This window comes from Lactuca saligna, chromosome 2 (genome assembly GCF_052625555.1).
Source record: "Lactuca saligna cultivar CGN05327 chromosome 2, ASM5262555v1, whole genome shotgun sequence".
Taxonomy (NCBI): Eukaryota; Viridiplantae; Streptophyta; class Magnoliopsida; order Asterales; family Asteraceae; genus Lactuca; species Lactuca saligna.
Window position 1 is genome coordinate 134,226,469 of NC_136418.1, and position 18,069 is coordinate 134,244,537.

The 18,069-nt window shown below is 30.3% G+C and overlaps 5 protein-coding genes across 5 annotated transcripts; 1 reads left to right on the top strand and 4 right to left on the bottom strand.

The window, feature by feature from the left end:
* The first annotated feature begins 2,317 nt into the window (after nt 1-2,317).
* LOC145031698 (mitochondrial uncoupling protein 5-like) lies at nt 2,318-3,591 on the top strand. Its single transcript, XM_078980305.1, has one exon. It carries the CDS (start codon nt 2,498-2,500, stop codon nt 3,416-3,418), a length of 921 nt encoding a protein of 306 aa, XP_078836431.1. The 5' UTR covers nt 2,318-2,497; the 3' UTR covers nt 3,419-3,591.
* Nucleotides 3,592-3,856: 265 nt separating this feature from the next.
* On the bottom strand, nt 3,857-5,449 carry LOC145030109 (uncharacterized). The gene is made up of 2 exons (XM_078978531.1): nt 4,733-5,449; nt 3,857-3,931 (listed from the first exon to the last, which is right to left on the bottom strand). Exons 1-2 carry the CDS (start codon nt 5,447-5,449, stop codon nt 3,857-3,859), a joined length of 792 nt encoding a protein of 263 aa, XP_078834657.1.
* On the bottom strand, nt 5,446-11,441 carry LOC145030110 (uncharacterized). Its single transcript, XM_078978532.1, has 12 exons — nt 11,435-11,441; nt 10,559-10,720; nt 10,224-10,469; nt 9,926-10,075; nt 9,628-9,759; nt 9,294-9,551; nt 9,162-9,190; nt 8,757-9,064; nt 7,736-8,664; nt 7,589-7,618; nt 6,401-7,486; nt 5,446-6,245 (listed from the first exon to the last, which is right to left on the bottom strand). The coding sequence occupies exons 1-12, from the start codon at nt 11,439-11,441 to the stop codon at nt 5,446-5,448; spliced, it is 4,137 nt and encodes a 1,378-aa protein (XP_078834658.1).
* Nucleotides 11,442-14,694: 3,253 nt separating this feature from the next.
* On the bottom strand, nt 14,695-16,668 carry LOC145030111 (uncharacterized). Its single transcript, XM_078978533.1, has 8 exons — nt 16,477-16,668; nt 16,280-16,373; nt 16,080-16,207; nt 15,898-15,982; nt 15,671-15,806; nt 15,307-15,515; nt 15,105-15,225; nt 14,695-14,973 (listed from the first exon to the last, which is right to left on the bottom strand). The coding sequence occupies exons 2-8, from the start codon at nt 16,339-16,341 to the stop codon at nt 14,695-14,697; spliced, it is 1,020 nt and encodes a 339-aa protein (XP_078834659.1). The 5' UTR covers nt 16,342-16,373; nt 16,477-16,668.
* LOC145030112 (uncharacterized) lies at nt 16,351-16,885 on the bottom strand. Its single transcript, XM_078978535.1, has 3 exons — nt 16,865-16,885; nt 16,477-16,744; nt 16,351-16,373 (listed from the first exon to the last, which is right to left on the bottom strand). Exons 1-3 carry the CDS (start codon nt 16,883-16,885, stop codon nt 16,351-16,353), a joined length of 312 nt encoding a protein of 103 aa, XP_078834661.1.
* Nucleotides 16,886-18,069: the final 1,184 nt, after the last annotated feature.

The following is an 18,069-nucleotide window of genomic DNA, read 5'->3' on the forward strand; positions in this document are numbered from 1 at the left end:
CCAATGTGGTGTCGATGTGTATTTGTTCACGAGGCAATCTGATTTCCTGTATTCAACAGTCTCATTTACAATAAAGTTTGAGTTTTTTGAGTGGTTATGGCATTGAGTAACATATTTCTTGATGGGATTGAGGATGAGCTGTGGACAAGCCCGGTTTTTAAAGGAGAGGTGTTTTCATCATCATTTCCTTGGTCTCGGCATACTTGGAAAAAAGAAATTTTCAATTAGATCATGCAATGTAATCTGTTTCTATGATCTAATTCATATATCTTGTAACATTCTTCTGTGTAAAAGGTTGAATACTTATTGACATGTTATTTTTTTCTTCAGGCTTTAAAGCGTTCTATACTAGAACTAGATGATATTAGTTGAATTTAATCAATCAACAGGAGTACCACCCAATGTCGGCCTATAAGGTATGCACTTGGCTAATTTTTTTAATGGTTAATCCTTTTTACAGATTCAGTTTTTCAGTCTTTCCTTCAAGTTGTTATTGATAACATTGTATCTTAACTGGGATTAAAGAGCCAACTCATGCAATAGTAAGGGAACCTTTAAAAAGAAAAAAAAAATAGAGCGACATATGCTTTAATTCTAAATGTTAGAAGAAGTAGGTACAAGAAGATATGGTTATTTGGAAAAGTTTTCTTGCATTCCTTTTATATATTATAAAAATATACTTATAATTTGCGATGATTTCCTGCATAAAAATTATTTTTTTGTTTGTTTTAAGATCATTAATAGGCCAACACCACATAATAAAAGCATTAAAGAGCTTTTAGCCAAACGGTATTATCATTCATCTTTAAGGTTGAGATAAAAAATTGAGTTTTTGATCAACATTTTTTTGTTTGACCTGAAATTAAAAACATCTTTTTTTTGGATTAAAACATACTTCAATTTTTAATGGAAAACAACAATATGCCAATATGCTTTATTTTAAACAAAAACAATGACATTAACCTTAGCAAGAAGGTATCAATATTGTATTCAAAAAAATATTTAGCAATTTATGATTCATAACAACTATTTACAATATGTCAATTGTTTATTTTGTTTATTAAAAATTTAATCACATAATTATTCATCATTTCGGTTGTATATATTTCAAAATTTACTTTAAAAAATACTTAATTTTTATACTTTAACGTTCAACATCAATATTAAAAGTATGTCAACACTCTTTTTATTAGTATAGATTTAATTAAATACTTGTTCAATATATCGTTTGTATTTTAGGCAAAAGTATTGCTTTATAAAATGTTTAATACTTAAACATTGATATTAAACTTTTGTTTTTAATAAACTCGTATAATATACGAGTCTCACACCTAGTATAAGAATCAATCGATTACTAGTTGAGATTACTGTTGTGTTGTACGTGCTCAATATTTCAATAACATCCAATTCTACATGTACATTTGGGATGTATCTACATTTAACTTAATAACTCTTTTGAAAATTTTAATATTACCTTCATCCCATATTTATTATTTATTTTTGACTTTTGAAGTTTTTATTCTTTAATTTTAACTTTATTCGTTTTTCTTTTTGATATATTATACTTGTTGAAAATATATGCATGAATTTTATTTTAAATGTCTTTTTATTGTTATAAGTTTTATTAAATAATATATAACACAAATAAAAATATTTAAGGTTAAAAGTAAAAAATAAATATTTTAAAAGTGAAACGTAAACATTAATAAATATGAGACAAATATAGTATATCATAATGTTCTTTAGTTTGGTTAACACTAGGTTGGTTATCGAAGTGAAATCAAAACCATAATATCTTTGACCGGTTAACAAAAATTAAAAATGGCACCATCTATTTTTATTATTGTTCGTCTATTTTTAGTCTTTTATTTTGGTTTTTATTTGACTTTTTTGATATAATGTTCACCGATATTTACTAGCATTGCATTTTAAAGATTGGAATGTTACAATCAGCATCCAAATATTATAATATTTGAAGATCGGGATGTTACAAACATCAATTATGAAGAACATTCAATTGGTGCTCTATTTGCTTATTTGGTTATTCTGTTAAAATAACTTATGAAGGGGCAAGCCTCAACTATAAACTAGTCACATTACAATATTTGTACCATTTCTTATTATCTTTTTATATTTTAATCATAAAATTAATTCTAAAATTAATTATTTCAACCAAAGTCGCAATTTTTACCTAATAATCATCTTTGGGATCAATCGTTTGCCTAAAAATGTCCATATCAACTTAAATGGCAAATACCAAAATTTCAAAATGTAAGATTTTCTTCTGCTACTCCTATTAATTTCGTATATATGTTTCCTTTACTTCTTCAACTTTTCTCGAAAAAGCATATCTCATCACTCTCTTCTTTCTTTGTAGCATATTCACAAAGACCCACTTTTTCTGTTTTATTTCCCTCTCTCCTTCACATAAACCCTAAATTCATACCCATTTAACTGTTTTTACCCAATTCTGTTCTAAAATTCTTCTTCCAGAATAATGGGAGTGAAAGGATTTGTGGAAGGCGGAATAGCATCAATCGTAGCCGGATGTTCAACTCACCCGCTTGATCTTATCAAGGTCCGGATGCAGTTACAGGGTGAAAGTAACGTACGCGCCGCCCCGGCACAGTTGGGCTCCAATATCCACGTCGCCGGACCACCGCGCGTGGGACCCGTTGCAGTTGGGATGCGGATCATCCAGCAAGACGGAGCAGCAGGGCTCTTTTCCGGCGTATCCGCCACCGTTCTCCGTCAAACACTATACTCCACCACACGTATGGGTCTCTACGACATGATGAAGACAAAATGGACCGATCCCGAAACTGGAAACATGCTTCTATGGAAGAAGATCGGTGCCGGATTAATCGCCGGTGGGATCGGCGCCGCTGTTGGGAACCCAGCCGACGTGGCGATGGTCCGCATGCAGGCTGACGGAAGGCTCCCGGCTGCACAGCGTCGTAACTACAAAAGCGTGGTGGATGCGATCTCACAAATGGCGAAAAACGAAGGGATCGGAAGCCTTTGGCGAGGATCATCGCTGACTGTAAATCGGGCCATGTTAGTGACTGCATCGCAGTTGGCGTCGTATGATCAGATCAAGGAGACGATACTGGATAAAGGTGTGATGGAGGATGGATTTGGGACCCATGTGACGGCGAGTTTTGCTGCCGGATTTATTGCTTCAGTTGTAACGAATCCGATTGATGTAATTAAGACCCGGGTGATGAATATGAAGGTGGAGGCTGGGGAAGCGCCGCCGTATGCCGGAGCAACTGATTGCGCATTGAAAACCATAAAGACTGAAGGACCCATGGCGCTGTATAAAGGATTTATTCCGACGATATCACGGCAGGGACCATTTACGATCGTGCTATTTGTCACACTGGAACAGGTCCGGAAATTGCTCAAGGATTTCTGATTTGATTGATGACGACGACAAATGATTTAGTGTTTTTTTTTTTTTTTTTTTTTTTTTTTTTTTTTTTTTTTTTTAAGCATAAAAGTTCCCATGTTTTATTATTTATTTTTTTGGTTTTATTTTTGTTACTTTGTGGGAAAATAAATTATAAAAATATCATTACTTTAGGATAATATAGCCTAAACATCTTTTGTCATTTAAATCATTCGCTAGAATATTTTTTAGTTAAACCATAATAAATATATTTTTGTCTAAATAATTGTCTTATCAATAGAATAATTCAAAAACTATATAATTATTCTTATATTGTGTCACATTCCTATTTGTTATTATTAGTTTATTAGCATGTGCCCCCATCATCCATCCAACTCCCTTACAGCTCCTTCACATTTGGATTGTTTTCTGCAATCATTTATCTAGGATCAAGTACTTTGTAATTTACTTTCCGCATGATGAATGATAATGAGTTAAACATAAACCATTGAGATGGTACGATTTATTACTATGTTTTATCTGCAATCAAATTGTTGTGAAATAATAGATGTCTAGTAAATTCTAAATAATCTGATAATCACACCCAAAAAGATAGAAGTCTGATTTTCTTTTCATTGTTATTTAAAAAAGTTTTGTTTACATGATAGGTGATTGAAAGATAAAAAAACAATAGTTGATATTGTCTTGTGAGCTATATTTTATCAACTACATTAATAATAAAGATTATGTGTGAAATTGGTATTTGAATCATTATGTATGTACTATTTAGTCGTTTAATTTTATTTTGGAGGTTGAAGGTATATATATATATATATATATATATATATATATATATATATATATATATATATATATATATATATATATATATATATATATATATATATATATATATATATATATACTAGGTTTAAACCCGTGGAAATCCATGGGTGATAAATTGAAATATAATTATAGTTTTTAATTTGTAACAAAAAAAAGATATGAAAGTTTAGAAAAAATGAAGAATAGTGATATTAGCATTAATATGAATAAGTCAAATACAATAAAGTTGTAAAAATTAATTAATTAATATGATAGATGAAGTACGATACAAGAAAAGTAAATAAAAGATGGTAGAAAAGTAAATAAAAGATGGTAGAAAAGCATTGTTTATAAATTCCCAAAAACTTCCTTATAAACGACATTGGAAGTTTTATTTGTGAGACTACCATCCTTATCTAAAATTAACAATTTTAATCCGTCCCTACTTTGGACTCTAGATAAAGCAACATACAATTGGCCATGTGAAAACACGAGATGTTTGAGAAACAAACCAACCTTGGATAATGACTGTCCCTGACTCTTATTAATGGTCATTGCAAAACATACAGCCAATGGAAACTGTCTTCTTCGAAATTTGAATGGAATTTTCTTTTCTGATGGAGTTAGAGACATTCTTGGAATAAAAGTGTGGTTTCCAATATTAGTTCCAGATATGATACGTGCCTCAATAACACGTTTGCCCAATGAAATCACCTGGAGTCTTGTTCCATTACACAAGCCGTTTTTCTGATCAATATTTCTCAGCAACATAACTGGAACACCGATTTTTAAAACTAACTTATGGTTTGGTAAACCTGATACTTTCAGACCATTTAAAACATCAGGTGAACATAAATTTGCATCAAATTGATCATGGAGAAATTCAGATTGGCATATACTATCTGAACTTAAGTATTCAACCTCATCTCCTGGAAATTTCAATAGCAAACGATCGTTTATTTCTTGAACCACTTCGTTCTTTGGAGCAAGTATTGCTCTTTCTTGAAAATAGCTTGTATTGTTGTACTTTTCCAAAATCGAAGGATATACAAACTCGATTAATGAACCTATAGGATCATGTGCATCATTAATGAGAATATCATCTGGAATATCAATAACCGTTTCTCCATCGTTGATACCACCAAGTTTGCCTTCTCCTATATCCAACAACCAATTTGCAAAATCTCCGATTTTTTCTATATCAGATTGATCCCTTCCAACACTTAGGCTCATGTTTTTTTTGTTAATTTATGGATCTTGCAATGTTGCCATAAATATGAAGAACTTAACGAAGCATTAACAATGTTTTGTCTACTTCCACCTGGAATAACAGGTAAGATCTGTCTAAAATCTCCTCCAAAAACAATAACTTTCCCTCCAAACGGAATATCTGAGTTGCTAGAATTTTCAGACTTGAATACATCTTTCAAACTTCGATCTAAAGCTTCAAATGCGTGCTTGTGGACCATAGGAGCTTCATCCCAAATTATTAATGAGGTTTTTCTCAATAAGCTTGCAAGGTCACTATCTGGATTTATTCTACAAACAGAATCCTCTGTTAGTTCAAATGGAATTATAAATCGGGAGTGTGCTGTTCTACCTCCGGGCAATAATAATGAAGCAATCCCACTTGAAGCAACATTTAGAACAATATGATCATCTTTTCTAATAGCGGCAGATATTGTCTTCCATAAAAAAGTTTTACCAGTTCCACCATAACCATAAACAAAGAAGACACCTCCTTTATTTTCTTTAACTGCACTCATGATATCAAGGAAAATGTGACGCTGCTCATTTGTCAATGCAAGAAACATACGATCAAACTCGGTCTTCATAGCGGTAATGTCATATTCTAGCTCCTCGGTGATAAGTCGATTGTTTGAAGAAGAAACAGAATCAAGATCCGGGATAGGCATGTTTTTATAATTTTTTAGACTCGAGTTATTCCGAAGTAAAACTTGTTCTATCTCGAACAAAGTTAAGTTCTTAAGCTGATCTTCATTGAGTGATAAGTCTGGAGGACAAAGAGCTAAGTAATTAGAAATATTATTAACAATATTTATTTATAATTAAAAGTATTATTTAATGTATGTTTAAAAATAAATAAATGACTACTTAAATAATAATAATAATAATAATAATAATAATAATAATAATAATAATAATAATAATAATCTTTAATACCTGGAGACTTGAATCTATGTCGTTGGTTATAAAGAATTCCATCTGCCAAATATTCCCATGTGTTTTCCCAAACAACCTCCGGTTTAGACATACTGTTACACATCAACAATGTAGCAAATAAGAATCGTAGGTAAAAACCAGATCCAGAATGACTTGCTTCTTTGATTGCATCGATGTATTCATTGTCATCATCCAAGAGCCCAAGAGCATAACAAGCATCTCTAAAAGAAGAATATTCTTCACCATTTACTGTGCGAATTTCTTCAAATGATTTCGGACCTTTCACCTTATTTAACAAAATCCTTAGGAAATAAGCTTCCCCTAGTTTAGGTGAAACCGAATGAATTCTACCAATGCACTTTCCTACTTCCCTTGGCTTCCAAATCCTATCACCACGATTCCAAACAAACTTTGTACGAAATTCAACATACGTAAGTTTCCGTGCATCACCATTAACTGCATTACACTCCATCCAAGCTGTGAACATTGAAAAAGCAACGGAGGGTTTGTCGAGAACATCGTGAATATCATCGTCTTCCCCATATACGATTTGTTGTTGACCAGGAAGATGAAAAGGAAGTCTAACCACAGAAGGATATCTGTAATGAACATCATATTTAAAAATTCTCCATGATGCTTCACATGCAGATAAATATCTACAGTCGTAATACTCATTTATTTCATCGACTACATCATTACTATCAGCTTCATTATTGCTTCGTACAACGACAAGTGTAGCTCTATCAGGTCCCTTGTTTATGTATTTGAATAAATACTTTATAGAAGAACCCTGATTGCACCATTCAACATTAATATGTGCCTGATATCTTTTCAATAGATATTTGTTGTATGGGACAACATTTCTATTATCCAATTTCACACCCGATTTTTCAACAAAATGACCATCATTTCTTCTCCTATATAATGGAAAACCATTCTGATCAACAGAGTTATGATTACAGAATTGTTTTGGAAAGTTTTTCGAACACTTGTTGTCGACCATGCATGGACAATTGATGTTTTCAGCTCCACATGGACCATGAATCATGAACTCTTGCACAAGTTTATACAACTCTGGATCTTCATCTATGTTTGGTATCTCAGCGGAAATTATCGTATCGATCAATTCAACAGTGGGTAACTTGTAGTCAGAATGCATAAATAAACATATATGACTATGCGGCAAACCTCTTTTTTGAAATTCAATTGTATAAACAACTGCAAAATATTTTGGAAAAAAAAATAAAAAATGATTATACCGTAAGGAAAAATATAAAAAATATTTAATAAAAATTATAACTTTTATCAATTATGAAGAAACATAATTTCAAATACCTGCTTGAACTATGCCGAAAATGTGATTCTCCCTTAGGTCTTTAATAAATGCATCAAGCTTGATCTTGAACAACCTACATAGTATATCAGGTCTGTCTTCTGGTTGAAGTGAAGTATCCTTAAGGAACCTTTTAACCTCTGGCCATTTGGGATTACACGTAAAGGTTATGAAGAAATCAGGATATCCAAACCATTTACATAGCGACATGGCATCCAAATAGTTTTGCAGCATATAACGCGCACCACCTGTGAAAGATGAAGGTAATATCACACGTTGGCCGATGTTGGAGATATTTGTAGTTCCTTGAGCTTTTTGTTTACTTAAATTCTCGTAAGACTCGCATCTAAGAACATGTTGTTGGCTACGTATGAAATACATTCTTTCACTTTCAATCATCGTATACGCATCTACCAAAAATTGTTGAAACAACCTTTTTGAATTAAGAATCAGTGAGAACGAATGATCTCTGTCTTGAATTCTGAAAGCGAAAAATTCTCTCATTGTACATTTCGAGCGCTTGTTGTTGGTTGTAGATTCAACACCTCTATGAAGAATATCAACGTTGTAACCATCATCCCAATATGGAAATAGTAGCGGATATTGGAGAGGAAGGTAAGAAGGATGCAATTCACTGATACGCTGTAGAAATCCCGATTTTGTCCGAACAACAATATCTCTATTTTCAACCGAATCAAAATTGTCACCTACAATTAAAGCGGCAACCTCAGAAGCAGTTGGTAGGTTATATGTCCTTCCATCTCGATCCCTTTTCCCGATAATTCTTAACTTCATATCAACTTCAGGATTTTTTTTAAAAGTATCTCTTACCATCCTATAAGAGCTAACCAAGACATTATTTGAATCTAACATCACCTTCAAATCTTGAATAATATCATTATCGATTGATGTAGATTGATGCTTTTCCCCACTATAAAAATTGAAAATATACATAATATTAGTAAAAAAATAAAAATAAAAAAAGATTAAACTTAAGTATGAATAAGAAGTTTGAAAATATACCCAAAGCATGTTTGTCTATTTGAAATTTCGTTCTCAGTATCATAAATGTATAACTGAGAGAATTTTGGTTGCGATCCATTTGGTGGTAAAAGGCTTCCAATAGTATGATAATTTTGACCACCAAGTCTGAAAATATATGGAGCATTTCCTCTATTGATTGAATAATCAATTTTACCACCCATTGACGTAAAAGAAAACATTGAATTGTAACGTCGAATGTTTTTCATGAAGTTTTTGCTTTTAGAATCCGTTGCTCTGAACATTCTTTCATAAGTTGGTGGTGCGTTCTTTAAATCTGGTAGTTGAACCTTGCCATAACCACAACATAATGAATAATTTGTGTTCCCTTTTTTTTCCTCTTATGGATTCATTTGTCCATAATTTTGCATGACATGTTTGACATACAATAATTTGATCACCATGATCCAAATATTCTGTAAGAAAATAAAGTTGTTTTAGTAAAATATTTAATTTTATAAGTATATACAATATGATATTTCAGGTGTAAGATAAAAAATGGGTATATATATGTATTACCTTTGGAAATACCTACTATTAGGTTTTCATTATTGACTTCATGTACATCTTCTAGATCTGTTGTCAAGTCAATCAATGGAATAGGAGATAAATGTTCCAACTTCCTTTTTAATTTATGACATCCTGGATTTAACTTGATTGATGATGAAGAAGCAGTTATTGTAGATGCATTTCTTGAAGTCATGCCATTACGAAGTCCAGAGTAATGTATTTTATTTTGTAACGTTGAAGTAACATAGTTATTGAAACTAATATTAGCTGGAAAAAAGTAGTAAATATATATAAATATATTAGAAAGTGGTTAAAAGTAAATTTCAAAAACAAATATTATTACCGTTTGAAATGTTAGATAATGGAGTTCTAACATTTATACATGAAGGAGAAGATTGTAGGGGTGTACTTTGGTTTCCACGTAATCTATAGAAAAAGACATTTTCATTTTGTTGAACAACGTTTTTTGATTGATCTGTAAAAAACAACATGTTATAAAAATTGAAGACATATATTATAAATTAAAAATTACAATTTCAAATTTTATATTACTACAGGGGAATAATATAAAATGATGAGAATGTATGTATTTTTTATATAGGTTAATGAAGTGTAAAAATTAAAAAAAAAAAAAAAATTACAGTTATCCGTGTTTTTCAAGGCATGTGGTGTAGACGGATTTTGAACAGTGTATTTTGTATTCCTTTTCTTCGATCTCTTATTATCCAAATATAATTTTCTATGTCTTTTGTTCTCTCTTGCTTGCAAGTAGTACATATTATTGTTTGTTCCTGCATAAAGAATAAAAGTTATCACCATGATCAAAATATTCTGTAAAATAAAAGCGTTGAATAAAATATCAATGAATTTTATAATTATATAGAACATAGTATCTGAAATGTAAAATGGATTTTATTTTTTCATTACCATTTGAGATACCAACTATACGATTTTCATTGTTCACTTGATGTATATTTTCTACATCTTCTGTCAAATCAATCAATGGGATAGGGGATAAATGTCTTGTCTTCGTTTTTAATTTATGATATCCTGGATTTAACTTGATTGATGATGAAGAAGTTGTTACTGTAGATGCATTTTTTGATGTCATATCATTTGAAAGTACATGGTATTGTTTTTTCTTTGCTAACTTGGAAGTGATATATTTATCGAAACCAATGTTATCTGAATAAAATAAAAATAAAATAGTTAACTAAATAAATAAATATTTACATAATGGATAATAGTATATTTTAAAAACCAAAAATAATTACCATTCGTAATGTTAGATAACGGATTTATAACATTTGTAATGTTAGAAAATGGAGTTCTAACATCTGTAAAGGAAGGACAGTATTGTATGGTTGTGTTATGCTTTGCAGGTGTAGTAAATGAATTGACATTTTGAGTTTGACGAACAATGTTGGTTGATTGATCTGCAAATAGAAATAACTTATAAAACTTGTAAATATATGTATTCAACTATATAATAGTAAAAGATGGAATATAAAATACTAATACGGTTATAGTTAATGGTTTTTTTGAAGAGATGCTGTAATGATATACTTGGAACGTTTGGTATTGTTTTTATTTTCTTCGATCTTTTATTTTCCAAATATATTTTTCTTTGTCTTCTTTTCTCTTTGGCCTGCATGTGGTACATGTTACTGTTGTTTTCTGCATAAGAAGACATAGGTTAGGAAATGAAATGTGAAATTATGTACATAATATGTTTATATAATACAATTGAAGTTAGTTAGAATTAAATAAATAATGATAATAAAGTAAATGTATTTAAAAAGTTACCTTTATTAATTTGTTTATTAAAATGTTAGCATCATGACTCATCATCCTCATTTCCAACCTAGGGTTTATTAGATTTAAATCTACTGTTTCCCTAATTTCAACCAATCGTGGGTTCGGATGATATCAGGGGTTAAAACCCTAGATCTCCATGGAATCAATGAAGGTAAAATTGTGTGATACACGATAATCGTGATGATTATAAATTGCTTATTGATCTTATGTATCTATTCAAGATTATATTTTTACAATTAGAAAAACATCTATTCCAGCATATTGATTATTGTTGTAAATTTCAACCATAAATTCATAGATAAAACAAAGTGATCTAAACTGATAATACTAACCTGACATATGGATATGGAAATCTTGCAGGTAGAACTGGAATGAGGATTACAACTTTAACGAAGCAGTTTGATGTAAGCTTAATGAAAAAAAAATCGCAGAAACAATTGAACATTAAGAAGACGAATGAGGTGTTTCAAAATTTTGGATTTCACGTTTTGAGTTAAAGTTATATGCTTGAATATTGGAAAAAGATTACGATTATATGATTTTATTGTTGTTGGATCTTTATTAGATATAATTTTCTTCCTGATTTTTTGGAATTTAAAAGATTACAACTAAAAATTAGTTTAATATTCAAATTTCATCTAAAAAAGGAGTATAGAATATTAGGAAATAGTTGGTTGAATATAGGTTATTTACAGAAGATAAGTAAATATGCTGCAACTATTACAAAAATGTATGAATTAATTTTAGAGAATGAAAGATATAAATTTTGTTTACAATTGGTTATTGATTATTTATTAAAAATAACATATTTATCGTAACAAAAATAATAGTTATTATAAATAATAGACATAAATGTTCCATGTTTAAAATAATCAACATAAAGATGCGAAGGTGATTATGGTTAATATTCATTATTGGAGTCAAATGCAGTTCACGTGTAAAAGCAAAAATGTTCGCATTTGGTAATACAAGTCAAAATTGGGTTTCGCATATGAGGTTGTATGGATTGGGGTTAAAGATTCGAAGGTGATTATGGTTAATATTCATTTCGTATTTGGTGAGACAAACAACTCGAATGCGAATGAAGTAAAAAAAAAATGACTGGAACATGCGAAGAAAGAGGGTGAATGAAGAATGTGAATTTTACAGTAGAATGCGAATTGGGGAAGAAAGCTAAGAATTTCGCATTTTTATTATACAAATTTATTGATTGATTGATTTGTCTTAATTGTTAATTGCGATATATGAAATACTTATCAATTTAGGGGCAATATCGTCATTTTGAAGTAAAATAAGCCTTGGTTATTAAATGAATCATACGAAGGATCTGTTATTTGATTTTGGAATTGGGGCGAATAATCGAACCATTTGGAGTTGCGAATTTGATTTTGAAAAGCCAATCAATTGGGTTCGCATATAAAACAGAAGTTTTGATTTTGGATTAGCAATTGGGTTAATTGGTTTATTGATTGAGGGACGATTCGTGAAGAAAAATGCGAAGTCAAGAAGGACTGTGAAATGTGATTTGTTCAATATTGGAGTCAAATGCAGTTCACGTGTAAAAGCAAAAATGTTCGCATTTGGTAATACAAATCAAAATTGGGTTTCGCATATGAGGTTGTATGGATTGGGGTTAAAGATACGAAGGTGATTATGGTTAATATTCATTTCGTATTTGGTGAGACAAACAACTCAAATACGAATGAACTAAAAATAAAATAAAAAATGACTGGAACATGCGAAGAAAGAGGGTGAATGAAGAATGTGAATTTTACAGTAGAATGCGAATTGGGGAAGAAAGCTAAGAATTTCGCATTTTTCTTATACAAATTGATTGATTGATTGATTTGTCTTAATTGTTAATTGCGATATATGAAATACTTATCAACTTAGGGGCAATATGGTCATTTTGAAGTAAAAAAAGCCTTGGTTATTAAATGAATCATACGAAGGATCTGTTATTTGATTTTGGAATTGGGGCGAATAATCGAACCATTTGGAGTTGCGAATTTGATTTTGAAAAGCCAATCAGTTGGGTTCGCATATAAAACAGAAGTTTTGATTTTGGATTAGCAATTGGGTTAATTGGTTTATTGATTGAGGGACGATTCGTGAAGAAAAATGCGAAGTCAAGAAGGACTGTGAAATGTGATTTGTTCAATATTGGAGTCAAATGCAGTTCACGTGTAAAAGCAAAAATGTTAGCATTTGGTAATACAAATCAAAATTGGGTTTCGCATAGGAGGTTGTATGGATTGGGGTTAAAGATACGAAGGTGATTATGGTTAATATTCATTTCGTATTTGGTGAGACAAACAACTCAAATGCGAATGAACTAAAAAAAAAAATGACTGGAACATGCGAAGAAAGAGGGTGAATGAAGAATGTGAATTTTACAGTAGAATGCGAATTGGGGAAGAAAGCTAAGAATTTCGCATTTTTCTTATACAAATTGATTGATTGATTGATTTATCTTAATTGTTAATTGCGATATATGAAATACTTATCAAGTTAGGGGCAATACGGTCATTTTGAAGTAAAAGAAGCCTTGGTTATTAAATGAATCATATGAAGGATCTGTTATTTGATTTTGGAATTGGGGCGAATAATCGAACGATTTGGAGTTGCGAATTTGATTTTGAAAAGCCAATCAGTTGGGTTCGCATATGAAAACAGATAAGTTTTGATTTTGGATTAGCAATTGGGTTAATTGGGTTATTGATTGAGGGACGATTCGTGAAGAAAAATGCGAAGTCAAGAAGGACTGTGAAATGTGATTTGTTCAATATTGGAGTCAAATGCAGTTCACGTGTTATTATGTGTTTAAGTTGATTAGGGGTAAATAAGTTAGTTAATTACAGAGATAGTGTAAATACAGAAGTACATTTAGGTAAAATAAAGTGGTATGTCAAATAAATTGATATGTAAAATGAAACATATAAGTAACTGCATAATTACACATATGAATGTAATTCTTCAAGATTTTGTGGGAATAAAGCAATGTAGTTTAAAATAAGTTGTAGGAAAAACAAAATAACATGGCAAACCAAATTATAGGACTACAAAAAAACCCAATGGTCCGAATGTACTTTCAAGAAACAAAAATGACAACCATGAAATCCCAAAAAAAAACATTCAAAACCAAGAAAGATAAAAACGTAAACGGCTTAGGAGTCTATGATGCGAAATCAAAATTAAACACGAAGTAAGATTGTTTGTCGAAGTAAAATGCATTTACTTTTCTTTCTTGGGTACGAAAAGAGGAGTTGGTTGTTCATCTGGTGGTGACAGTCTAGGATATTTAGAAGTAGACAAATTCTCCATTTCATCAATATCTATGCATGTAGCAAGGTTTCTTTTCAACTCAATTGGTGTAGAAATGAATTTTATAGGACTTGTTGCAGTTGACTTGTCCCTAGCACATGGAGTTAAATTTTCACCGGTCTGTGAAAAAGAATCCTAAAAAAATATTTAGTTAGTTGTTATAAATTAAAACAAAATATTTGAGAAATATATTTTAAAAACTAAAACCTTGAGAACTTTGGTGTCATGAGAACCAACATCTGAAGAACCAATCAAGAATGAATCAGAATTAGTAGGCTGCATCACAAGATGAAAACAAATGATATTGAGTCAGATATTGTTGGGTCAATGTGTTAAAAAACAAAATATAATTGTTGAAAAAAACCTGTGGAGTAAGATTATTTTTTTCCAATTCATCAATTATGTCTGCATTCTCGGTTAATATTGATATCCCATAAAGATTACTTTTATTATCGACATTGTAACGTGTGATATCAATCTTAATTGCCAACTTTCTGTCCAACACAACTTTCAACTCCATTGGATACAATTCCAAATTGTTGCCAAGCTAAAATGTAAATAAATATCATTAGAAAATTTGTATGTAAAATATATAATGCCAAGTTTTAGGCCAACACAATTGTAAACACCTTTTGAAAAAAATCCAAACTGATGCCAAGTTAAAATATAAAATAATACCTTCTTGTTTTTATCATACAACTCTTTAGCTGTGTATTTGAACAACTTCTTTGCTTCTTGGTCAAATAAAGTTAAAGTCAATGTTCCTGTGTTGTCTTGAACCCGAAGTGGGATTTTAAATCTAAATAAAGTATAAAATTATATTATATTAGACAATTATGATAAACATATATTATTATTATATAAAATTAATATCTAATACCTTGGAATAACCGAAATTTTGATATTTTTGCATTTAAGATTAGCACATTCATAAGTAACGATTTCGGCCACTTCATGAGAACCATCAACCTTATCAGTTGAAGACTCTTTTTCTTTTGCTGACTTTTTGCAGTTGCTACAAGCAAGGTAATACCAACGTATATTTTGACGTATTCCCTTAACAGTACCAACAATAATGACTGTCTTTTCCTGGATATTAAAATAATGCTCATTGTTAATAAATGTTATTTTGCGAAAGTGTATTTTAGTTTAGTTATAACAATATACTCTAAATATGAAAAAACATTTAGAATTTGAAAACATAAGTGCATTAAACTAACAATTTTAAAAATAATGTAAAGTACCTCCAAAGGTTCAAACAAGTCTTCAATGTTAGAAAACAAATGATTTTTCAGAAAGTCATCATGTTCTGTGTCTTGTTTTGATGCAATCATTTTAATTCCACTTGATGACAGTTGTTGTCCATTTTCAGAGACCAATCTGTTCATTTACAACAAAGAAATGATTTAAATTTATTATAGTATGAAATAAATAAATCTGATAATACATAGGAAATTCTAAATGAAAATACTTGTTTTTGTAGATTGTAATTTCATCGATATCATTGTTTATGAAAACCCTACTAACATCAAAGTAGGTGGATGAAAAAGGACGACCTGCCAAAATAAATTTGATTATTCAATAATATATATATATATATATATATATATATATATATATATTAGATTATGCTTGTTAAAAATAGTTACAAACCATTAATAAACTTCACCCTGGCAAATTGAACAATAACAACAACTGGAGCAAGGCTGTTATTGTTAGCAAGAAAATCATGCATGTAGTATGCATTATGACCCCACAAAGTTATCTTAAGCTTAGTATCCCTGAAATAATAAACAAATATTGTAAATAATATAAATGAAGCTATATTACTTGTTTGTAATAATGGTGAATACTCTATATCTTGAAGATGCAAGAGCATCTTGTGTTTTGATTTATCTTGTTCTGAGGTATCCATATGCCCATACTAAAAAATGTGTCCAATAATATCTACAAAAGCAAGGAAATATAATTTAATATAAAATATCAAATTGTAATACGAAGAAAGAATTTAGGATGTTATATAGCAAAAGTTAATATTAAATAAACCAACCAAAAGAGTTTGACTCCAGGATGTTGTTAGAAACGATAGTATTGAAGTCAACAAAATGAAAGCCATGTGCAGATCCAGAAAAGTTTTCACAATCTTTTACAATTGTATCGTGATAAAAATTTAGTTTTGATTCCGGATGAGCAAACTTAAATTTTGAAGTATTTGGTGCGACGTTAGGTTTCTTGACGTAAATTGAACTATCCTCTTTTAAATAGCGCTTGAATTTAGGAAACCATTTCTTCACACATGATGCATGAATTTTCCTTCCCTAAAATAAATGAAATAATAAATATTTAAATATAATTGCTTATGAGTATGAATAATATAATTGCTTATGAGTATGAATAATTTTTTATAAAAATAATAATTGAATACATCCATTTTATACCTTCTCATCCATCAAAATCATTTCTATCGAGTATGTGTCGTTCGCATCAAATCTTGACTTTTGAGTCCAAAGACGTATGATCCGAACTTTAATTGTGAAATCGTCCTTGATTGAGTCAATTTCCTTTATAGGAGTAATATGTTCCATTGTACCTTGCAAGTTAAAAAAAAAATTTACATTAAATTAGACAATTATAATCAGCACACAGAAAAAAACAATCAAACAGTCAAGAAGAAAGTACATTGGTAGGCTGTTACGATTAAATTAGACAATTATAATATACGTTTTTCCAAGTGAGTATTCATATAAAATATTTATTTCCTTAATTAAAACAACAAAAGATATATTTTTATTTATTTTTCCAATTTGCATAACTTTTTTTATTGATTTAATAAAGTTGCATACCAAATTGTTAGGCTGTTACGATTTCAGCACCTAAAATATGTATATTTGTATTATAATATATTATCTTGTTAGTATTTCATGAATGCAATCAATAACACTTGTGTGCTTTGAATGCGAAGTTGGATTTAGCTTTGCTATAAGTTTCAATCGATTTTGAAATTGAGTATTGTTCGCATTTGTATGAGTGTAGTCGATGAATCGATAAAGCAAGAACATATGAGTTTTGATTCGCAATTGGATTGATGATTGAGGGATGATTCGTGAAGAAAAACGCGAAGTCAAGGACTGTGAAATTGTTGTTTGCAAGAATTTAAAAACTCGATTGTGGAGTTGTTGATGCTCATTTTGCGAAAGTAAAACAATCGAGTGTTTGCATCTGTGAATCAATTTGAAGTCAATTGGGTTAATATTCGCATATGGGTTCAACATATGAATTTTTGATTTCGCAAGTTTAGAGTTCAAGAACTAAACTGTGTTCGCATCTGGAATGAAAATTTTGTGGTTCGCATTTGATTAATTAGGTTAAAATGCGAAGGTGATTAATGCGAAGGGATGCGAAGGGTGTAAGAATGAAGATGCGAAGTATTTCACAGTAGAATGCGAATTGGGGAAGAAAACAAAAATTTTCAAATATTGTCCCTGGAGTTTCGCATTTTTGGAAATAAATACTCAACTTCGCAAATGGGGGTCATAAAATGATGAAATTGCAGAATTTTTAAAGAGATACACACACATAGACAACCACACATATATTTAGAAAATTAAACTAAAAGATGATAAATTACAGATTATAGCATTGT